Raw genomic sequence first — 25,417 nt, forward strand, 5'->3', positions numbered from 1 at the left:
GCTGGATGGGAAGAATATTTTCAGGTCGTCCGCATAGGTTATGATGTTATTGCAGGTTGAGAGGAAAAGATCGAGGGCTGCGGCAAATAGTGTCGCAGAGAGCACCCCCTCCTTGTGGAATTCCTCTATTTACTGTGTAATTGATGCTAAAAGCTTCATGCTTTATTATTATGATCCTCTCTGTAAGTAAATCTCGCAATAGTGTGAATAAGTTTCCTGTAATGCGACAATGAGATTCCAGGAAGTGGAGGAGGGGTTGGATCGCTATCCTGTCTTAAGCGGCTTTGATTTCCAGGAATAGGATATCCATCTGGCTTTTACTGTTCAGGGCGGTTTGGATCCTGCAACTTGTCTCTAGGAGGTTAGTAATAGTCATTACTAACTGCTGCATGTGGTCATTATTTTGACCACATGCAGCTGTAGGATCCACAAGAACCGGGTTTAAGATTGTCGTGGTTGTACCAAAGAAATTAATCACCAGTCTTACGAGAAGCATAACTCTCATTCATTTGTAATGCAGCATTACCATGGTGACATGAATCATATTGTAGTGCTGTATTACGAAGAATATGGTTAGGAATATGGCTAGTGCTGTCTTTTTACAAAGTTGACAGGACCATCTAACATGATCTAGTTTGGGGGAGAAATACACAAACTTTTAATTTAAAGGAATATATAATAGAATGGCTAGTAAATCAGAATGTTTTTAATGGGAGATTTTAACTATCTGGACATTTACTGGAACTTGTGAGTTGGTCCCTCACATCGTAGCAGACCTTTGTATCGATGTGGAATTTATTGAAAGATATAACTATTGTCAAGATAAATGGAAGGGATTTTGTTTCGTAATGGTGGCTAAAGTTGTCTAAGACAGTTTTTAAATTCTTTTCAGCAAGACCAGTTGATGATTATCAACTGAAAATTCTAAGTGGGGGATGCGATCAGCGAAGTAATCATAGTAGCAGAGAAAAAGATGTATGGATGATTATAAATTATCAGAGTACAGAGTATTAAGTGATTAAGGGGGGGTGGGGATTAGACAAACTAAAACACATTACGAAAAATCTTTGGTTAAGTATGCGATGAAAAGTAGCATATATTTTTTTGCTTACGTTAACACTAGAAGAGAAAAAAACATTAGTCAAGGGCACAAAAGGATAATGCTCTTACAAAGAAAGACTAGTTCTGCAAATTGCAGCATCTAGAAACACTATGCACCAGAAAGGAATCTTGATTGAAGTATATACAGCTTTAAATGAATTTATAAAGCTCAACTTCCTCTAGTATTGTGGAAGTGGGTAGTTTGATAAATTTAAATAAGAATTAGACACCTTAGTAAAAGGTGTGGTTCAGATTATCGGAATAGTAGCCGAGTAGTCAGGAGCGGGATTGCAGTAGCACACGATCTTAGTAGACCGGGGTTCAAGCCTCTGACTATTAAATACGGTCGATCTGCCAACCCGCACTGGACCAGCTTGGCAAATTATGGTCCATTTCCCTCAACATAATTGTTGAGGAGGCTTCCATACTGCAGTGGATTGATAATGGCTGCAGTTTACCATTACCTTTACCTAGTATTCTTTTCTTTCAGCAGATGTCCTGTAATCTTTCTTCCTTACATTGTTTCCACTACTAATATAATGACGAAATCACAAGTTAACGTCTCTCGCGGCTGATAGTTACAATTGCTCTTCTTTCATACCATTCAAGAAGAGTAGGAAGAGCTTTGGTTCACATTCTAACATCCGTGGCCGAGTTTTTCAGAATAGGGTTTTATGGTTTTGCATCCGCAGAAACTCAGAATTTTCATCCCTCAAAATAGGCATTCATAGTACTCGCGGCTTATAGAAGAGACATATGCCTATCCGCTCTAGTCGCATTATCGCTAGTTTACTATTTTTATGACACTTCTTTACACTGCCTACAAGCATAAAAAAGCTTCTTGCTCTTTAGTGGCCATCTCTCTCATACTTTAGATGAGTTTGAATCTTTATAAAGCTTTAGATTTTAAACTAATTTACTATATAGTAGTGCCCAGATAAGTATGGCTAATGAACTGTAACATAAAATAATAATGAAATGAGTGGTTAAAGATGGCGCAGAAATAGGCATGATTTATTTTAATAAAGTTAAGTAAAAACTATTTGAAATTCTGCTATATTTTCATGTTTAATTACAATCGCATATGAACTTTGAAATGTCAGAAGTCATTGTAAAACCTCCAAAACACATGAAAGTTTAGAACAAAGTTATATTTTTAAATTATTGTTCAAAATTCATTCTACTGAGATTATGATACGAATTATCTAGAAACATTAATAAATAAGCTTACCCAACTTTTGCTGGAAGCTGTCTTCCGCAGTAGTTCGAATATCCTCATTGGAAGAATGAATGCCTGGTGAATATCTTGAACTCGAACACACATCACCTGCTAAAGAACTGGACGGACTGACATCATCCTTCTCTAGATCTTCGGAATAAAGAGGAATTCTTAAGGCATCTATATTTTCCCCATGAAAAACTCTGCTGGGACCACTAAGAAAACATCTTGTTCCTACACCTTCGCGACTTTGGTTTGCTTGTTCCTTTCGTTCCACATAAAAGGCATTGGCGGCTGCAGTTCTGACTGTTCCTTGCACTGACCGTTCCCAGCCAAGAACTTCCTTTACTTTTGACCACTTTGGAAATATTCGTTTAGACTTTGCATCACAAAGGTCCTCGTGTCCCACTGATTTACTTCTTTCCCGCGTTCTGCTCCTCATTTGGCTGATGTTAATATTTGTTTTGCTTTTCTGTACGACATAGCGTTGTTCTTTTGATTCCATCGACCGTTCAATCAGTTCCTGGCTTCCGGAATGGGAAGAAGAATTATATCCAACACTTCTTTTATCCTGGCTTTCTCGTTTCACTACTAGGGCCCCTTCCGATCCGTAAGGCAAATCCAAGACCATTTCTTTGTGCATTTCGTGCAGACTTCTGAGATCCTCTAAATATTGGACTCGACGCTGAAGTTTCGCATTGGCTTCGCGCAAATCTGTCAGCTGTTCCATTAACTTGCATAGGTTGTCCAGATGATCCAGACCAACTTTGGTAGTTTTCTTGTTGAGAACGCTGGTAGATTCCTGCTTGGGCTTTGTCCCGACAAACTTCTTTCTTTCACTAGCTGCTTCCACAGAAGAAGGCAAAGCCATGACATATTCAATAAACGCTTTTTCTGACTTGAGAGCATCCTTTATGAATTGCTTATCTTCACGGTCGAACTGAACTTGTTCCTCATCCGGAGTCGACGGAGCACTCAATTCCGAAGCCTTTGAATATGGCTGTAAACACGAGTTGCTTGTTCCAGACTTTTGACGTTCTCCCCCAGATTTCTGCAGAAAACTTCTCTCTTGGCAGTAATTCTCTTGTATTGATGGGGAGGTACTAACGGTAGTGACGCTGCATCTTTTTTCATCTCGATCTCTGTAATAGTGCGGTGATTCGACGAACACTTCATCGCAGTCTTGATCTTCTGACTGTTGAGATTTCAACAAAGAAGCATTCTCGTCATTTTCTTCAACTCTTTCTCTTCTTCCGTATTGAGTCAATTTTCGAATCCGTTCTTCCATTCGGAACTTCAGTCGTTAAAGCCGGAACTTATCCCTATAGGAATACAAGCGAATGTAGAGTTCGTTCTGATTTGTATTAATTTTGCATAAAAGTTATTTTATCAATAGAAAAGACTAGATTAAGAGGAGCAGATGATTGTTAGGGAACATCAGAATTAATACTACGTGGGTCATTAAAAAAAGTTCATATTTTTACCTCTAAAGAATTTCGGTAGAGCGGAGGTCATCAGTTACTTATGCTGAATTATCCTTTGAGTGTCGTCTTACATTTGTCTTATAAGATTAGGGTTCGATGAATTTGAATAAATTTAATTATGAGGCAGAAATGATGGGGTGCACCTGATTCTCAATGTTTTAATAATTTCTAGTTTTTTAGGTATCGGCCCATGGCAGTGTCCCTGTACAGATAGACCTGACGCAGGCCGCAAGTAGTGCCTACTGTAAAAACTTAATTCGTAGGAGGATTGTCCATTCGCAAGTCCCACCCGAGCCAAAGAATTCCCACTACTCTCAACTCTTTTGCTTTGCTGCTTAGTTTAAACTTACTTTTTCCAAGTTTCTCTAGCAGCATGTACGTATTACGCTGTAAAATTACATTATATACTGTATTGTTGAATTACTTTAATAACATAATAGGATTAATTTAATAGGATAAAATCACCTTCGTATTGCTTGCTAATAAATTTATAACTTAACAGGGTTAGTAAAACCTTGTAACGTTAATTATGTACCTATCGAGTTACATTAGAATATTTATATCAATAAAATGAAGACAGTGGTGGCAAAATTTTCTCCTATTTGGGCATTCGGTTTTGAGTAATTTCTTAGGCCAAATAAGAAATAATTTCACCCACTTTATCAGATAAACTCAAAGAATAACCACACCACTAAATTGTAACAAAATCAGATAATTTTTAAGTAATAAAAGGCGTCTACTTAGTAGAGTTCGAAAATCGCTCCAAGTCATTAATTATGTATCTGTAGGGGAAAAAGGACACATGTAGAAGTAGTATACGTGTAAAGTAAAATTTATGTGGTAGAATATGGGGAAGTGGTCTCTTAGATGCCTCGGCGGTTAGTGTGATTTCAATTTTAGAGAAAAAACATGGAGGCATTGATTAAGAATGCAATTTAGCATTCTCAATAAATGTTTTGCAAAGGATAAACCGTTTTTAGTTAACCTAAAGTACTTTGTCAATGTCAGTCACGAGTTGTATGCAGGGAATAATTTTGTCATTGTTTCAAGCCTGTTGTAGCAGAGAGGTCAGCACAGTAACGCACTCGTTTGAGTTCACCGTGATTGGTCTGACCTCATGTGACTGCTAAATACGGTAATGACGCTATTCTTATAAAAATGATTGCTTGTAAACTCCTCTGAATTTTTAATCCTGCGGGAGTACACACAACATTTTTTTAAAAATTTGGTATTTAGCAAAGCACTTGACTTGGTCCTGCACGACAAGAGTCAAAGGGATTTAATTAATGGTTATTCGTCAGAATAGGTTAAGGTTAAAAGCGGGTCCCTTAAGGATTGATGCCGGAACTGTTCTATTTCTTATATTCTTGTTGAATATACGAAGTGATATAGAGCTTGGATGTCAAATTTTTCAAACGATGTGAAGATCGGGAGAAAAGTAATGATTAGCGCCAAGCAACGCTCCTTCAGTAAAACTTGGATATACTTCAAGGATTATGTGATAAGTAACAGCTGTTTCAATGCTGAAAAATGTAATGAAATAATTCCAGAATAAGGTATACACCTAGAGGGATTGTATTAAAAACAGTATAGGAAAAAAAAAAGATTTGGTGGCCACCATCCAGGAAAAACATGAAGTATTTCGCATAATACTAGCAGACAGCAAGGAAGGGTCCTAGGTATCCTATCCATGATTTATCGAACAATTGCCTGTAGTGACAGAGAGGTCATATTCCACTGTATAGGCAATTTTAAACTGCACTTGGAGTACTGTGACAAGGTGAGGCCATATTTATAAAATTAAAAGACAGCGAACTTCTTTAAAAAGGTTTAAAGATGGGGAGTCTATTTGACAAGATTGATTGGCAGAAGGGTGCCCATACCAAGAAAGAGACTGAATATGTGGACTAGAGAGTTTGGTATCTAGGTATTTTAGAGAGTATCTCACATCTGGGCGCTTTATAGAGGATCTCTTTGAGCTTTATAAGGGTCTGAAGTGGGGACAGTAAAATTTATGAATGGTGCAATTTTCATGGTATTAAATAATGCTAGAAGTAGGGGAAATAAATTGATATTGAGGAGGAACTTCACTATCAATTGATATTGATAGTGAAGGACTCAAAAAGTTTCCGAACTGTATTACAGTCAATAAATGTATCGCGATTTTCTGTTGTCAGTTTGCAGCTTTCAACCTGCATTCCACATGTTTCGTAATTATGTGCATTTATTATTACATGTTTCGTTGTTGTATGCATTTATTTAATCATGATTTCCGACTGTGAAAAATTTCATATTTGGATCATCATGCAGACGGCGGACATCAAGAAATACGGAAGTTATGTGCAAAATGGTTTTGTAGAACTGTGAGAAAGCTGTTCACTGAAATCCTCTCATGAGCCGCTTGGATGGTTAGGTAGACGTTGTCCATCTGGCCCTTATTTTTCAATGTACGTTTCACGCATCCCTGGGTCTCAAATAAAAAATCGAAATCGAGGGTGATCTAACACAAGATCCGTGTCAACAACCTGGCCATAAACACCTTTGAAATTAGATTCACTATCTTAGTTTACCAAAAAAACATGCTGTTGAGGTTCATCCTTTCATAATATCAGTTTTCTACTTTCATATATAGGGACATCAGCACGGTTGACGTCGACAACCGTGCCCATGGCTATTGCCATCTTCCCAGACAGTGTCCAGTCATCACATGCGTACAGTAGGTAACTATCAAGAGACAATTTAAATTGAAAATTTGTTTTAAAATGAATAAATGTATTCACTATGCTTCACTATTTCTTAAAAGTAATCCTCCTCACAACTAGCGTGTTTGTTTGTACCCTCTTCCTTCATGAAGCAATGCTAATCTGTTTCATATTCCTTCTAACCAAAGTGGTAGAAATAGTTTTGAATAATTTCAAATATTTAATAAATATTAAAGATTTATCACATTTTTTACCTTTTTTCAATTTTTAGCAGTTACTGCTACAATGACTGCTGAAATAAACAAAAATACGTATTTTTTGTTTACGTATTTCATTAAACTTAGTTGAGCACTTACCTGTGTAGCAAATCCCAGCCAATCCAGCGGTTTCTTTCACGTACTCCATGTAAATAACCGACACTGACGTAACAGCCTACTGTCAAGAGTTGGCAGTGTATTTCAAGGCGAATCCTGTGTGCTTTCCTGTCTCCAAAATAGTCCTCAGCTCTGTTGTTTATTAGTGGGAAGACGGGGATACTAAAAATATTTCTGGAAGTAGAAGACTTTGGTAACTCCGTGGCTTTTAGCAAAGGACGCTACACTTGGGATTACAACTTCCCGAAGAACAAGCTATCCGTGTGTGCGCTCTGCTTTAGTAGGTCGAGACTTTCAAACATCAAAATACCGAGTACTGTGTTTGCTAAATGTTACCCTTTTCTCGATAAATTCTGTGAATCGGTTATGTATTCGTTTAAATAAATTGAAATTTATACTTTTAAAATCTTTAAGATGGTTTTACCATGTGCTGAAAATAATGATCGGTTTTCAATGGTTCAAACCCATTTTTATAGAAAGTGCAAAGCAAAGGCAAAACTGTGTCCTTAATCTGAGATATGATCCTTTATTGAGTACTGTCCTTACGAGTTGTCATTTGTGTTGCACTAACCTTATGGGAAGTATAATTGCTATTTATTTTTAATGTAGAGCCACCCACTACCCTCATAGCTTAGGGAAAGTATACGCTGGTCAAACTTTAAAAATAATGCTGGTGCTAAATTTATGCATTATTTTACATTAATGATTTCCAAACACTAATTTCTTTGTTTTACATATTTTCTGGGCATTGTATTTCAATGTACAAAACCATTCATTTTGCAAGACATTCCGTACTAGTTCGTGGTAATAGTATGAAAAATATTCGGTAATGGGAACTACCAATACCGGACCCAAAATTCAAATCCACGACCTTTATTCTTCAGGCAAATACACTACCCCTCAACCAATTAGTGCGAATTAGCTGTTCTGTTATCTAATAAAAATAAATTACTGTACCTCTGAATACCTAGGCAATGTGCATAAACTTCAGAAAACCGAAATTTTCAAAAATACGGAACGTGCTATGGCCCCGAGGATATCATGTTTATTAAATTCTACTGTGCTCGTGTTTGTTTAATAAACGCGTGTGATTAAAAAACAAAAAGTTGCCCATTCAACTCTCTCTGATGGGTGGTGATTAATTTGTCTGTAAGCTATCCACGTACTCTAAGATATTTTTATGCTATTTTGCAGCATATAGATATGTCAGTATTTTAAAAGTGAAGTACTAAATCCACACGATTTTAGCTATACACGTCTATATATATATACTATTATTTTACAAAAATAGGTAAACAAAAATAAACTTTTGCAGGTTAATTTAAGAAGTCTTATTTTAAAATTAAATAAAAACGGTGGGAATCTCTAAATAAATGATACGTTATTAAAATATATGCAGTATTATTTTAAATAACAGTTCGAGAGGGAGTCATTTTTCTGACTTAAAGATCAATATATTAAAATTATCGATTTCGATACCGCAAAAATAGCCAGAAGGGCTCTGGATCTGAAACCCGATCCCGGATTTAGATAGTCTGGGACCCTAGTGCACGTATTTTTAAAGGCTGACAAAATAAGTCACATTTGTTTGACTTATTTTGTGAAAATCTCTTCATTAAAAATATTCTTACCTAATAATGGGAAGGGGTTTAAAGCTTTGCTATGCAGAATTACAGTGCGGTGTTAAAAAAAAAAAAAAAAAAACGCTTACCAAAAATTTGTAAATGACCACTTAGATCTTTCTAATTAATCAAACATACTGCTAATTTTATTATGTTCCACCAAGCAATGAATGATATTACAAAAGGGAAATTTTTCACCTTCCCTCCAAAACGAACACGCTGTAGTCAAAGCCAAAGTAAAAATCAATAATCATTTTACTTTTTTACTCTTTGTCATTAAAAATAAATAAAATGCTGATTCATATGTCGTTTCATTAATTCTGCATCCAATACTTATATTCTGAAATAGAAATACTTCAAACGTATTATTTCTGCTAATGACTGAGCTCTAGTTTTGTCATCACATTACCGATGTTTTTGAACGTAGGACCCCAGTATCATCAGAAAGCACTGTTTTGGCAGCTTATTATTATGGCACTAAATAATGTTTTTTTTATGTGGCTTTGGCGAGTTTTCTAGTAAACAGCAGGGCATATTTCAAGTCACGAGCAAACACTGCTGCTGATGTAGATCCGTGTGTCAGCCGCAGCGAGCCAATAAAGTTTCCCGGTAGAGAAATGTGTGCGTTGGAAGTTCGTAATTTAAAATTGTAGTCTTCAAATTACAAATGGACAGATGTCCTGCTATGAATTAGAAATTTAAATCATATCCAGATGTTAGCAATTTAGCTGGCAGTAATTCGGTTGGCTTCTTGAATGTGATTCCTGTCCTGTTTTGTTAGGAAAATCTTAGAAATTTCTCGTGGTGTGAGCCTGCCAAAACACAGAGAAAGTATGAAATGAATTAAATCTTTTTAATAAAGTTTTTCTTTTTTTAATGAATGATTTAATATAAACGTAATAAGGGATTCTATATCTACGTCTTAAGTTCTGTATTAATGATTATATGCGTTTGTTTTTTGGCCCATTGACTGCTTTGGTCATCTTGTGTCATTTCGTATGGTACTAGTTTATATAATCTTTATCGTCTAATATGTATATATATATACGTGTATATTCAGCCAATTTACATGCAGTTTAGGCGTAAAAGCATGGCATAGTTCATGAGGGAACTCGACATCTTCCATCTGGTTAATCGCAACCTCAATTTTGAAGGGACTTAAGAATTTCTGGTCTCGAACTGGAATTTGAGTCTAAATCGTTCCGGACGAGTGAAAAGTAGTAGACCCACTCTCTTGACTGGGAACGGTACGTACAGTAACTAGTTGCATAATTATTTTATCTATTCGTCTCTTGTTGCCAGGGCTTCGATAGCATGGAAGTGACGCATGAACGCGCCGATTTTCAGTTGCAGGAAAGGTGTTATTGAGTACTTTATGATGGTGCAAGATCTTTGCCAATATCATTGAGGAAGCCTTGGGGTTCAAGTAAAGCGCTAGTTGGGGATGGTGATAGGAGTAATATAAATACACATTTACCTGATGATATGAATCTAAGTAATTCTTGTTTGTTTCCATGGCAACTGATATTGGCAGAATGTGTTGAGGATAGCAATGTTTAAATGGGAAGATAATTATAGGAAAGCAAGCTTAAATAACTTGAGAGCTGTGGTGAGTAAGGATTCTGGAATGGTGTATATCCCATAATTTGAGGGTGGTGTCAGGGGAGTGTATTGAACCATTATGGTTAAATGTGAGGGCATCACTGGATTTGGCAGAGATTCCTTTGGATTGGAGAAGTGTGGATGTATTGCCAGTACATAACAGTGGTTCTAAGAGTGAAGTGGCTAGCTGCCGACCAGTCAGTCTGACTTCAGTGGTAGAGAAATTAATGGAAACAGTAATTAGTAGCGCAGTACTGCATCATTTAGATAGAAATGGAATTCTGAAGGACATGCAGTTTTTGGTTTTGTAAAGAGTTGAACAAACCTGGTTAGTTTTGACAGAGTATTTATGACTTGATGTAGGAAATAATTTCGACATTATTGGCTTGTATTTCAGCAAAGCGTTTAACCCAATATGCTGTATAAACTGAAACGTCTAAGGCATTCTTTAAGTGGCATGATGCATAGGTAAACCATTTTTTTTTAATATAATGAAGCACCTACATTGGTATTATTATGTTTATTTCCGAATTAGAAATATGTGCATAATGGGATCAGACGTTTAGTGTTATTTTCTTACAACTTTTTCAGTGACTGCAAAGGTAGTAATTAAAGGTTATTATTATGGAATTCTTAAAATTGTTCGGTAGAATTAAATAATGGAATTAAAAGTTTTAGCAAGTCAGACTTAGATCTAATTCGAAGAATTTTGTTTTAAGGTAAATTTTTATACAATTAATGACAATAATACGTAAACACTTCCCAGTTGTCATTGTCCCAGGGGCTCACATCTGGTGAGTATGGGCTTGGCACACCCAGGGTCCTGAGCTGGATATCATCACTCTTCTCTTTCTTGGTCATTTCTCTCTCTCTCTCTCTCTCTCTCTCTCTCTGTCTCTCTCTCTCTCTCTCTCTCTCTCTCTCTCTCTCTCTCTGTCTCTCTCTCTCTCTCTCTCTCTCTCTCTCTCTCTCTCTCTCTCTCTCTCTGTAATTCGGAATTTTTTTTTTTTGTCCGGTTCAGCATTCCTCGCACCATATGGCTAATAATAAAGTGGAAAAACTGCATCCAGGTGCTTTTAAACCTTGACAAAATCCTGCTTGTTGGTTAGGAGATTGCCCTATCCCTGATCTTCTGTCATAATATAATTATGCAAATGCTGAGTTCCAAAGCTTAAATATTAAGAAGTTGACCTAACACTGCGTACCACTGGTAATATTTAACATACTACCTTGAACATAGATTGTTTAAAGAGTATTAAACATATAACTACAGTACTATCTTCTATCATCTACCGGCATTCATTATTAAATATCTTTATTAAAATCAATCGTACAGTTTAACGTTCAGCGGTTAGGTTGTTTAATCGGTAAATTCTCTTCCCAGTGACATGCTTCTTATTCATATCTCTGATTTTTATCACTTCGTTCAATTTTTCTGTCTAAAAATCAAGGAATAGTTAGTCAAAAAACAAAAAAAAACAAAAAAAAAAACACATACATCTGGCTTTGATCATGTGTACCCGAAGTTACGAAAATGTACAGAACATTTCTTCCATACTGGTTAGAGCTGTGCTTATCATATCCAGAATTACAATGTCAGTTAGTTGCGTGCGCAACGCATCAATTACTGAATTTCGTTTAAAAATTATTCATTAAATTCTGCTTAATATCATAAACTCGATTCCTGGTAGAGGTTTTGCGAATGAAATAAGGTGACATTTCAGATATCTTACCGATACCCATCATCAGTCCATGCTGTTGGGGGAATAAAACACTTCACAATAACCCCGGATCCATGATAGAAAATCAAATCTGCACAATTCTATTGACTATTATAATTAATCCCTCACCAATAAATTAACTGCTGGCAGCACCCCCCCCCCCCCTTGCCTGTACGCACATAAAGTTTCTGGGAGCATCGGCAAGAGGAGGGTCAGCAGGTAAGAATTTAATCTCTTTGTATTTACCTAAGATTTACTTAATTTAATATCTGGTTTATATTGTAACGATAATTCAAACTTAGAATTGTTTATTAGCAAAATTGTAATGAAAATATTGGTAATTGTAATAATGACAACTGTAGTTGTAATATTGGTAATTATATTTGTAATATTTTCATATTTGTAACCCTTTCTATTTTTATTCTCCCAACAGCATGGTCTGATGATGGTTATCGGTAAGATACCTGAAACTTCACGTCACCTTAACGTATAGTAGTTCAGGCTAATAGCTTAATAAACTATATTATTAATTTCACATGGTATAAAGGTGGTATTAAATATAGTAATAATCTTAATGTTCAATTATCCTCAAAGACAGTTGGGTTATCTTTCTGTTTTTAACACAATTTATGTTTGAAAAAAAGTTCTTTTTATTCCTACACAGCATAATGTGTTGGACTATAAAACAGATTTTTCTCTCCAGTACGGGAATATTTCAGTTATTATTTTTTTAATTTCGCAAATTATATAATTTAAAAATGTTCACTACAGTGAGGCGGTCCCTTGCTCAAATTAAATCTGTTATATCTATGAATATTAGTATATCCATTATTATGCGTTGCGCAGTTTTATATTAGTAGTAAAACTTTGAATATTACATTGACAACATTTAATTGGAACTTATTACCGATGGATTATTTTAATTTATTCACGTATATTGACTAATCCAGCTAGTGCTTATTGGTTGACTAATCCATTAAGTGGCGCCATGACACCCAATTTACTTTAAAGACTATTATTTATTTTTCTGTTCACATCTATATCAGCTAATGATTTTAATACAATCTGTAATAGATGAACTATGTTGAGAGACCATTCAAAACTGAAGTGTTTGCTTTTAAATTTTTTCTATAAAATTAAAACGGTCTTACTGGAGACACTGACAACTTGAAGGATTAACGATTTACTCGAAGTAGACAAAATTTCTAAAACAGGGGCTTTAAATCTTTCCATTTTATATCTGAACTGAATTACTTTGACAGTGTGCAAAATGCGCCTGCCTTCTCTCTTCTTTGTGTTGCCAACTTTACCTCACCAAGGTCGTTCCGGTGCAACCGAAGAAAACATGCTCTCACAATGACTTTAGAGGTCATTGAGTGTCTTTCAGTAACTTCTGGCAAACGTTTCTCTCCGACATTTAATATACATCCTCGTTCTATTTTCACTTTAATGGATCAAAACGTTTTCTTGATTCCGATGAAATTCTCATGTTAGTTAACTACTTAATGACAAGAGTCGAGAATAAACACGACGGACTCCTATATGATAACAGGAGGAGGAGGAGAATAAAAATCTATTACGACGAAAATACAGTTGCGTTGTTCCCTGTTGGTGTTGAATTCCGAGACCACCTCATCAGAGGAGATATGCAGTATTTTAATTCGCTCCATCCTCCGACATGTGAGTCCTTTAATATGATTACCAAGAAGTGTGCTAATTACATTGGTGGATTTTGCATCCAGCAAAAACAGACAGACAAACGAACATAAAATGTCCGTAGTTTACAGATTCAGTGCATTGAGCTTTTCTGAGCTTTTCTCCTGTTATAACTGTAGAATGGAAAGAATGTCATTTGCATTGATAGAAAGGTGCCACTTATTGGCAGGATGAAGAGTTAACTAAGTACAACTTCAGTTGCTGCCATTGAAAAATTGTGCACTCTGAGATCGTTGTAAAAAGCGCCCTTCGTGACGGTGTATTTTTTTTGCGTCATTCGTCACTCGTTTGGAGAGGTCTGGGTTCAATTCCCATTTATGATTAGAGGAGGAATTTCTAAAGTGCTCTTCAATCGAGGTTGTAGTTAGCCAATCCAGGTGGATGGAATAGCGTTTCTCTGTGAGTTATTCCTGGATTTTCAGCAACGCATCATTCAAATCGTGCTGTGAACACACACAAAGAAACAAACACTTTTACAGACAAATACACTTATACAGGTATGTTACGCTTGGTAGCCGTTAACAAAATAATAATAATAATAATTATGAATTTTATAAAAAGCTTAAATAACCTAAAAGGCTTGGGTTTTGGAGTATGGATTACATTACTGCAGCTTAGGTAGCATGTTAAGTGTATGTTAAGTTTCTAAGGCTGCGCGGTGTCAGTATCTTGTGTGTTCTCCAGTCGGTTTTTGCTGTTTCTTGCTGAAAAACCCGAATTTCCTGGAGAAAAAACGATTCAAACTGAAACCAGTTAACTGTCACGTTGAGGAAAAATAATAAATCAATATAATCTTTATTGTGTACAAAAGGATGTATACAATGTACCCTTCACGGCAGAAATGTCAGGGGCTTCACATTGGCTGGTGGACAAAGGCCTTGAGGACGGGGCGCATATCGAAGTTCGGGTTCATCCCCCAGGACCAACATTATAATAAGTTTCAGTTAAATTATTCACAATATATTCATAAAGATATTATACAGTATTTTTGACATTATATACAGACATTATTATACAGACATCATTTTTTAAATTTATTATACTGCGATATTACTGTGCAGTTTGCCTGGTTGAGTTTAGGTCATCAAAGATCACTCACCGGTATTTACGATCCGTGACAAATTTTTAGAGGTCGCCTTCGATTGCTTGGACTGTGATAAGCATCTGCTTGGGGAGAAAGCGGTCGCTAAGGGCTAGTCTATTATAGTTGGCTATAAGTGTTGGAGCTGACCTCAGTCTGGGTTGAGGGAGTCTCCAGCTGCACAGTTCCCATATGTTTGGCTCTGAGATTATTCCAGTGGTCATTTTGGCAGTCAGTATGAGGCGTCTTTCCATTATAAGGTTTGGCAGTCGGGCAAAGTTCAGTGCGGTTGCCATCGCAGTTGTTCTTTGCTTATGTGTGATCCAACGAAGGAGCCAGTATTCGGAGGGGTACACACGCTTGATATTCGTGGGGGCTGCAGTTACCCATATTTCTGAAGCGTATAACACGACGGAATATACAGAGATGTATAAGTACCGCCGAGACACATCCAGATCCTTACCGTGAAGTAGTTGTTTAGTAATCCACAACATTTTGCAGAATTTTGTTATGAGCTTGTCAATGTGGGGCTTGAAGGTCAGTTTACAATCGAAGACGACTCCCAAGTCCGTATGTGTATTTACCACTGGAAGGAGAATGCCATCTAGAGAAGCTTGGACTTCAGTGGGTTGGTGCTTCAAAGAAAAGACAATTTGGGCTGATTTTGCAGGATTAATAAGTAATCCAAATTGATGGAGATAGGATTCTAAGTCGTGTAGCTTTCGATTGATCTTTTCGTTAAAATTTGAGATATGTTCGCCCGGGTTAATCTGGGTGTGTAGCTTAATATCGTCAGCATAGCAGATTGTCTTCTCTCTCTTGAACAAACGGACTGCAGTAAATAATGCTCCGGAGAGGACTCCGCTTTGGGGAACTCCCGCAGTGATTTTTATTGAGATTATATCTTGATCCGCTGTAAGAACAATGATTCTGTCTGATAGTAGGGTTGTGATAAACCACGACATGTCACCTTTTATATGGAAGTAATTTTCTAGGAGGTGAACGAGCGAGGGAATGCTGATTGAGTCGAAGGCAGCTTCCAGGTCAACGTACGTGACGGCAAGTTCTGCTTTAGCTTGCTCTGAGAATGGTGCTGGTAATGGATGTTAAATTGGTGACGGTGGATCTTCCGGGAATGGCATAGTGAACTTGTGGGGATTTGTGAGGCAAGATTTGATTGGTGGTGGTTGAAAGTAATGCCTTCTCCATAAGTTTCAAGAGGCTGGAAGAGCGAGAGATTGGCCTGAACTGTTTAATGAGGGATGCAGATTGGCATTTAGGATGTGGCCTCTCTTTCCCCCTCTCTGGAACAGAGAGGGGGAAAGTAGTGCTGCGTTAAGACACGGTTAAAAATTGAGAGTAGTGGATCGATGATAAACGTGCTGAGACACTTGATCATGAATTGTGGCACAAGGTCAGGGCCTGCCACCCACCGCAACCTCATTAATCAACCTCATCACTTGATCTCATTAATAAGCATATTCAGCTGCGTGTTTATGAGCATCACATAATCATCACTTATCTGCAGGCAGTTTTCCTTGTGCATTAGAGTTGTTACCGTTTGGCAGCACTTTGCGGCCGAGGTAGCTACATCATATATGACTCCTCCAGGGCAGCGTGGAACTGTTGTGCGTTGCAACAGAGACGTGGAGGTAGTCTGTCATCTGTGGAGAAATGATTGTCGCCATCGGCGATTTGTACCTGCTGATCGGAAGTTTCCGGTGTGGTGCTTCCGCTTGGGTGTGGTAGGATAGCTTTATTTTTCTGTGTAGATGATGCAGTTTCAGTTGATGTGCAGGGTATCTCACTACGTTGGGGAGGTGCCCTTGATCCACTGTTGAGGGACCCACTTTCAGGTATTTACTTGCATGAAAGACATGAAAAATTGCGTCTCCGTTGCTTGTTCATCTTTTTTAAATCAATTTTGAGGCATGATCCACAAAACGTAGCGTTAGCACGTAACAGATAATGCATAAATCAGTGTTTAATTTACGTAATTTACATTCGGCTATGGTGACGTAGCCGAGTGGGCAGGAGCGGGAGTGCAGTAGCACACGCTCTTTGAGTAGACCGGGGTTCAAGCCCCTGACTGCTGAATACGGTCGATCTGCCAACCCGCACTGGACCAGCGTGGTAGATTATGGTCCATTTCCCTCAGCATGAAAAAAAAAGTTGAGGAGGCTTCCATCCTGCAGTGGGTTGATAATGGCTGCACTTTATTTTATTTTTTATAGTGAATACTTTGGATGTCTGATGGAAAATGCTCGTGTTTGAAGGTTTAACCGGCTAAATTAATAGTATTTAGTTCAGAAAGCTTGTCACCGACTTTAGGAATGCAGTTAATCTGTTTCCGGGGGGAGGAGGTGAATTTCCAGGAATTAGTAATTGACGCGTATCGCCAGGGCAACTGTTCGCAAGTACAGTACAGTACTAACCTACAGCAGTGCAGTCTGACCTTGATGTGTAGCCGGCAGCGGTAAGTGGTGCTGGTCAATTGTCCGAGCGTGAATACAGCTTGATCATGTCCGATTATGAGATTCTGTAATATGAAAAGGAACTGCAAATAATAAATACCTGGGTGCCTTGGTCGCCTTGAAGTTGGTGTCTTCCTCTTCAGAATCACTTGAGGAGTATAACGATACTAAAACTTAGGCATAACTTTATTAATTTTAATGATTACTGAGAGCAACACACATACGTGACCGTACCGTCCGGCGCCACCTACACACGTTGTCCTACACACGCCACCTACTATAGGTAGCAGGCACTATAATAAAACGTTAGTATTGACGATGGAGATGAATTATTATTGCAATATAAACAGTAAAAAGGGGTGCCGGTAGTGGACGTTAAAATGGATGATTTTATAAATAACCAGAGCACCACGATACTCTTTGTAAACAGCCAGGTAAACCAATAAAGTAATTATAAGAGGAAAATTAGTCTAGAAAATAAAATACTATAGGAAGTAAAAATTCGGAAAGTGAGATATTTCACGAATGTTTATTTTTAAAAACATTTTTCTTTTCTAATTAGGTGATTGAGACGGAGAGACCAGATTATATTGCAGTAGTAGAGAATAGAGATGATTAACTGCGTGCAGAGAATAAGAGAGGGAGCGATGCTAAAAAAAAAAAAAAGAAAAAGAAAAAAAAGATCGTATGTACAGTAGGTTTGATTAGGCACAATAGACCCAGCGCACGTGCTATTAGAAGTGCAATATTGTAGGAAGTTGTGAAGGCTGAACTTAAGAGAGCCCAACAACCAGTCGACGTGGGTTATAACTTTACTGTCTATGAAAGTAATCGAATTACAGACCAGAATTATGTATAATTTTGTTTAAAATAGCATTTACATTTAGTGAAATTGAGGTGATGCAGTTGCACTGAATCCAATCAAGAACTCCTTCTCACTGTTGTAGTGAAGCATGAGGATTTCGCTTTATAGACTTTTTACCAGCAGAGAGGTAGATTTATATCTCTAAACAGTTGAGCTCTCCGAAATATCAGTAAAACAAATGAATAAGACAGAATCTAGTGGAGAGTCCTGTGGTACTCCAAATCTGAGAACAGTCGATTTTGCCTAGGACAGTTTGCATGTAATTTAAGTACATAAATTAGAAGAACTTAGCAGGCATATTTCGCTACATGTAGCATCAGAAATGCACTTTAATAAAATTGTGTAGGTTATTACACTTAATAAAATTGTCTTTGTGGGTAGCACAGTGGATATAATCACGGCTCTCCCTACACCGGGTGGAAAACTCTGGAGTTCGAACCCGTCAATGACGCGAGGAATTTTTATGGGCTTGTTTCAAAATAGGGCTGAGTTAGTCGGTCTCAGGCGAGGGTTACATGTTTTTCGCCTATAAACTCTGGTTTTTCATCCAGCAAACAAGCAAATCGACCACAGAATACATGCAATTACAGAAACAGTATGCTGGTGCTTCATAACCTTATTTAATTTGGCACACCGCCATCGCCACACCTTAATAAAACATTAAATTTTCTTTTCAAAACTTACCTCTGTGTCCGGCAGCGCGGAAATCCTGATGGTGTGAGCTGGGACAGTGGATCAAACGGACTATAATAAACGAAATATGATGCAGAACTGATGACGGTAAAATAATAATAAAGGTAGTAGGTCATGATTTTATGAGGGATTCCCAAATTTAAATGTCATTCCACCTTCTTTACTGGAGGAGAATATCAGTCTGAAAAAAAAAGAAAAGCAACAACAGAATTAAATGACTTCAAATATATCAATTTTGATGGCTTACGAAAATAGAAAATTCAAGGAATTACTTTTGTAAAATCAGATGTTGCGGAAATTAGAGTTACAATAATATTGCTTAAAAATAAAATGATTACTGGTTGTATTAGTTCAATTTACAGAAAATAATTTTACTGAGAGAGATTTGCCCGATTTCATGTAGCACAATAAAAAGTATTTATTGCATTAAACTCGTGAGGTGGGCGTTGTTTAAAATACACTGTCGACAAAAACGTTAAAGTATAGTCAAGTTTTCACACTTAACTTTTGTAAATCGAACTGAAAATGTGCATATAGATTAAGTAACTGATACAAATGAACGCATATCCATCGTCTAATAAGCACTATGGGTGGTTTTGAATAGAGCGATCCGACTGCGAGTCTGAGTTCAAATGCGCATGGATTATGTAGGATGTCTAACGTATCGTGGTCAAGTGGCTCATGGACATCGTGTGAGTGGCTTGGTGGTTGTTGTGGAGAGCAGTGGAAAGGATAAAATTCGCCAATCACAGACGAAGGTAGAAACGTTCTTGGATTTCCTCCAAACTTTGATATCCACACTGTGAAAATACAATGTAATTACAAAAGAAAGGAAAATTCTTCCGAAGAGTTGTCCAGGGGCGACCAAGAGTCAAAATACCACAGTAGATGACATAGGACGATTACAGCACAACAACATTTTTCTTAATTTGCATTTGTACAGACGGTGTAATATTATCTTAAGTCATTTATGTACTTAAACCCTACAACAATAGCAGCAGCAGCAGCCTCAAAAGGAAATATTTTCGCCGGAACCTAACCCATCATCTGCGAGAGAGAGAGAGAGAGATTTCGCTGAGAATAAATTGAAATTATGCGCAATGCATGTAAAGATCTGGACATCTTCCAGAGAAGAATTAATTGCTGTTGTACAGACGAAACCTTTGAACCTTCTCAGACTTTTCTTGGATTGGTTTGACCTTCTAGTTCCTTCAAATAGAGGATAATGTTCTCTTTTTTTCCATAGAGAGTATCTGGTGGAGAACTTTCTTCAGATGATACTTTTCGAAGAAGAATATCATCCGAATATACAGAGGACTTCTGAACTGAATTCCATGGACATATATGGGATGAAAGAGCATTCCACAATACAGCATCCTATTAACGCAAGAGTATTGATGCCTACAATGACTATACTTGATACTCATTTCCAAGTATGCATGAGTTAATTTGCTTATTTCAGAAATGATATTCTTTACAAGTTTCCCCAAAATAGTGCACGCCCTTTTGGCTCCAGTGCCGCTCAGGGGAAGAAATTGTCCGATTAAAATGATTTTAAAATTGAGACCTTTTCCACACAGGGTCGAAGAACGCTATGGTAACCACTGCTAGTCGCGAGATCTCCTTTTGAGGTATGCCTTTGAGACTTTTATTTTTTAAACCATGAAAGTCACATATGACAAAACTGGAATGTACGCAGATATTTGAATACCTTCCAGCACATCTTCTGAAGCGGATTGCGAATCATATTGAAACATGTGGACATGAGTTATCGTGGAGCAGATGATTCTTCTTTTGTTCCCGTCGCTCGATTTTGATTTTCTTTAAAATACAATAAAATAAAATATTAAGGGTATGAATCGCTTTGTGCATGGCAGATGTGATATGCAGAAAAAGCGCATTCGCAGGAAAAGTATACGAAATCATAAAAGGAGTAATAGAGACACTTAATTTTGATTTTAAACTCTGATAATATGGGTTATTGGTTGTATAAAATATGTAAAGCAGAAGTAAAGTAATTTTGTTTCAAAAAATAAAATGAGAATACACTTTCGTAATGAGAATTACAGTTCATTTCATAATTTTGTCAAATTTAAAATGCGTCGTAAATGTTGAGAAAATTCTTTTAAACAAATTTTCCAAAGATACTCCCTCCCGAAATAACGAAAACAGAGATATGTTATTGTTCTGAGCATAATCGTAATCTCTTAAATGTAGTACACTGCTTGACAAAATTAACGGAACAAAATATTTTTCATGGATATTTTTTGTGAACAGTGTCGCTGAAGGCGAATATTTGATATAATAGGCAATCTGGCACGCAAATTCCAAGTATCCAATAGAAATCAATTTACCACCGTACAGAGCTTTATTTGTATTTTTTTTTTTTTTTTTGGTTTGCTCAGTGGGATAGCCTCATCTCCAGTACTCAGTATGTAAGTCACCGTCGTTCAAATGATTCTTTGAGATGGCAGGCTCCAACTTCTTCATGTTTTTAATAGGGATACCGTATATGCGCAGAGGAACAGATCTTCGAACCCTGTGTGCGACTTTTTAGGAGTACGGTTGGCCTAGATTTTCTTTTCATGCACAACAACGTCACTGAACATAGAGCTCAAGTGGTGGAGGAATGTCATGAAACTGAATATATCCAAAGATTGCCATAGACATCACGATCACCAGACTTAAACCCGGTCGAACATGTATGGGACTCCCTTGTGCGCGCAATGCACGCCGACAGCCAACTCCTCCGTCATTTGGTATGCTAAGGTCTGCGCTGGTGGAAGAATGGGATTTGTTGCCACAGAAGACACCCTTATATACACCCTTATATAGAGCACGGTTCACAACTGTCAGTTGTTGTTGTAGGGTTTTAGGAGCATCAGTGACTAAGGCCATGTTGCTACGTATATATTGTCTGTAAATTGCGTGTGTTCTGAGATTGATTTTTCTGTTTGCTGGACGAAAAACCAGAGTTTCCTCCAGTCATCGACAGGACTCGAATTCTCGTTTATTCCACCCGGTGTGAGAAGGACGGCGATCCTACTAACTGTGCTACCCACGAGGGCCATAGCTGCCAGGCATGTTTAGATGTTGGAAGGGATCATGCGCCGTACTGATGTCATGTGACCATATTTTCGAGCATCTTTTATCGACTTCTGTAATGTGACCTTTTTGGTAATTTTTATACAAACCCTATAAATGTCCCTTATACCTTTCCAAAGTTTCTCGGTCTCCTCTTTTCATCGTTATTCTATGGTATACTACCATACCAAATTTTGTTCATCTTCATCACAAGCTGCACGAGTTACACCATGTTTTTTAAGAAGAGTGAGAATCGCATATTTAATGAAAATTCTCTCTTTATTCTGATACACCTGTTTGGCTTGGCTGCTTTTATACTTTCGTTTTTAAAATATAAATCTTTTTACTTGTATTTGTTCTAAATGTCATATTGAATGTTCCTTTTTTAAGAATTTTTTTAAGAATTTCGAAGAATTTCTTTGCTTTGTGAAAAGTGAATACTTTTGAAAAATGAAGTAATTTTTCTAGTGATAAAACTTTGAAAAAAATATAATTAATAAGATAAAATGAGATGCTAATAACTATATTGATTTAACAAGAATTACAGAAAAAAGGCAACAGAAATGTTATTCGTCAATTTAAACTGAGTTCACATTAAGTTGAACATCAATCTAAGTTAATCAATAGATTCAGTATTAGAGGAAATCTGCTTGTAGCAAATGCTACAAATGCAGTACCACACGATAATCACAAGACGTTTAATCTAGAAGAAAAAAAGAAGAAACAACGCTTCTGCAAGGGCATTGACAAATTGGATTATATTTATGGCTGATATGCAATCAATTTCCAAGCTTTAAGCTGTATTTCTGCTTTTCAAAAAAAATTCTGTACGTTTTGTCATCTGTAACAATGAAACTTTGGATTTGATAACTTTTGATCATCCTGTATATGTGATCAAGTGATACAAAGCCGTGGTTTATTTTGCGGTATCTTAATTTTAAGGAATTCCAAATGCAAAGTTTTCCAGGATCCCACTGAGAAAATTCGCATCTTTATGGGTTTCTAGCAAGTTTATTTTCGTTCCAGATTTTAGTTAAACTTCTAATTCAAAATAGGTGCAAATACGAGCGTCTGGTATGTGTTATTTATTGATGTGCACTTAAAATCCTCCGTTATCTGTTCCTTTTCATGTTTAACGTGGAGAATATCAGTAATATGAAAGAATATATAGATGTATATGGTTTCGGTTTCTTTATGGACACGGATTTAATTTTATCAATCTTAAATTCTAGTATCTGTGCCAACAAATTTTATGTGATTTTTCTAGTTGAAAATGGTTAATGCCCTAATCATTTGTGTTACAATGTTTTATTGATTTATTTTCTCAGTAGTTTTTTCCCCAAATATATCGTGTTTTAGACTCTAAAATTCATAAAAGTTTTTTTTTATTATTTAAATTCAAAAATGGTCAAATTCCAAAACATTTCACTTTCCAAACGCATATTTATTGAACTGAAGCAGTAAGCCTTGTCTCCACCATTAGTGCTTGGAGAAGGCATAATAATATTAATCAGTTACCTAACACGGAGTTCATTTTATCAACCTTTAAATACTCCTGGTTAAGTAGCACCAATTAAATTATTTATATTTCTGATTGTTTTTAGTTTTTCTGTCGATAAATAATAATATATAATTAACAAAACCTGACAATAAAACGTTTATCAAAATTTTTGTTTTCATGAAAAACCCAAAAACACAAAAGGTACGAGAACCTGTAGTACTTAGTACCGTGCATGGATTTGAAGGTTGAGAAAATGAAAGAAGATACTTGTTGACATTAGACTTGAAGGTTGCCTTGTTCTAGAAGGCAACCTCCCTTCTAGAACAAGGGAGGTTGTTCTAGAAAACGGAAGTTGAAGGAATAAATGAGGAAAAAGAAAGCTTGGTTCTGTGAGTTTTAAATTAGACAATAAAAGGATGCTGACTGGTTTAGAAGAGAGAGAGAGAGAGAGAGAGAGAGAGAGAGAGAGAGAGAGAGAGAGAGAGAGAGAGAGAGAGAGAGAGAGAGAGAGAGGATTATAGGAGCCAATTCAGAAGAACAGTGCCCATGGAAGTATCTATAGAATTCTCATTAAAAATGCGTATTTCGAAAAATTTTCTTTGGTTTCCAATTTTTAACGACTGAAAGCTGATTTGTATGAAAAATTTTCCGGTTTCCGGTTTTAAAAAGGTTCTAGACATGGAGTATTCGTTTTTATTTAATTAATTTAATATCGGATTTTTCTTGGATGTGTGTACGCACCATGGTTTCGCAATATTTGACTCATGAAAATGGGAGTGTATGTATACTATGTTATTAGTTAGTGAATAATTTAAAGCTGTTTAATCATACTGTATATTAAATGTGACAAGATCCTAAATGATACAGTCCTTCATAAACCAAGTCAAACATTCATAACATAACCGAAATGTCGGGCGTTAAGGGGGATCTCTCCGTCCAGTTCTAATATGCCTGGGTAGTTCTCCACTAATGCCGGTGTCTCCCAAGGTTCAATTCTTTCCCCTACTCTTTTCCTCTTGTATATCAATGACCTTCCATTGACTGGAAATCCTATCCATAGTTTTGCCGATGATAGCACATTGCATTCAACTTTCCATTTTGAGAAACCTTGTCCTGCTCAATCAACTTCAACTTCTCGAAAATCTGCTACCAATTCCTTAAATGCCGATCTTCAGGTAATTCTCCAGTGGGGCAAAGACAACTTAGTTGATTTCAACCCTTCTAAAACTCAGTCTTGTCTTATATCTCGCAAAAAAGGATTCTTCTACTCCTATGCTTATCTTTAGTGACACTCCGATTTCTAGGCAAAATGATATATCTCTTTTGGGGATTACCCTGACTTCTAATCTCTCTTGGCACATTACAAATATTGCTTCCTCTGCATCTAAAAAACTTGGTTTTCTCTTTCGCTCTCGGCGTTACTTTTCTCCCAAACAGCTGCTCACTCTGTATAAATCGCAAATTCGCCCTGCCATGGAATATTGTTCCCACATCTGGGGTGGTGCCCCCAAAACCTCTCTCAGGCTTCTTGATTCCATTCAGAAGAGGGCAGTTAGGTTAATTAATGATTCATCTCTAAAAGGGTCTCTCCACTCGCTTTCTCATAGACGCACTGTTTCTGCTGCATGCCTCTTCTACAGATACTTCCATGGGCACTGTTCTTCTGAATAGGTTTCTATAATTCCCGCTCTCTCTTTCAAAACAGTCCGAACACGTGCCGCCACCAGCCAACTTTTCATCTTCCTCATTTATTCATTCAACTGCCGTTTTCTGGAACAACCTTCCTTCATTCGTATTTCCTGAAAATTACAATCTACAGAAGTTCAAGTCCAATGTCAACAAATATCTTCTTTCGTCTTCTTAAATTCAAACCCAAGCACGGTACTAAGTACTATAGGTTCTAATACCTCTCGTGTTTGGGGTTCACATAAAAAAAGAAAAAAAAAAAGTAAGACGATCAGGTAAGACAAAACCTTTTCTTCTTTGGCTAAGGTTAACAGTTTTCGATCGCTGTATTTCCGTTTAAATTTTTTTGATGAAGTGAAATTAGTTGTCTAGAAGGTTTGGGATTTTCGTCCGTGTGCACTTTTATATAAATTAGCAACCAGCAGAAGGTTCTCGATACCATCTCTTGTGGATGTTTACTATATAAATAGGTGGTAATATCTCATGTGAACA

General features: G+C 36.9%; 1 protein-coding gene across 1 annotated transcript in view; it reads right to left on the reverse strand.

Moving 5' to 3' along the window:
* The window catches only part of LOC150088121 (uncharacterized), a 138,378-nt gene that overhangs the window by 78,597 nt on the left and 34,364 nt on the right, over positions 1 to 25,417 (reverse strand). Inside the window, exons 2-4 of the mRNA XM_090370031.1 lie at positions 18,646 to 18,835; positions 2,830 to 3,642; positions 2,333 to 2,751 (exon numbers count right to left, since the gene is read on the reverse strand). Of these exons, the coding sequence (XP_090226157.1) occupies positions 2,333 to 2,751; positions 2,830 to 3,608 (1,198 nt within the window). The 5' untranslated portion in view covers positions 3,609 to 3,642; positions 18,646 to 18,835. The remainder of the gene's footprint in view (positions 1 to 2,332; positions 2,752 to 2,829; positions 3,643 to 18,645; positions 18,836 to 25,417) is intronic.

The sequence above is a fragment of the Mastigoproctus giganteus genome, chromosome 3 (genome assembly GCF_048544385.1).
Source record: "Mastigoproctus giganteus isolate SK-2022 chromosome 3, ASM4854438v1, whole genome shotgun sequence".
NCBI lineage: Eukaryota > Metazoa > Arthropoda > Arachnida > Uropygi > Thelyphonidae > Mastigoproctus > Mastigoproctus giganteus.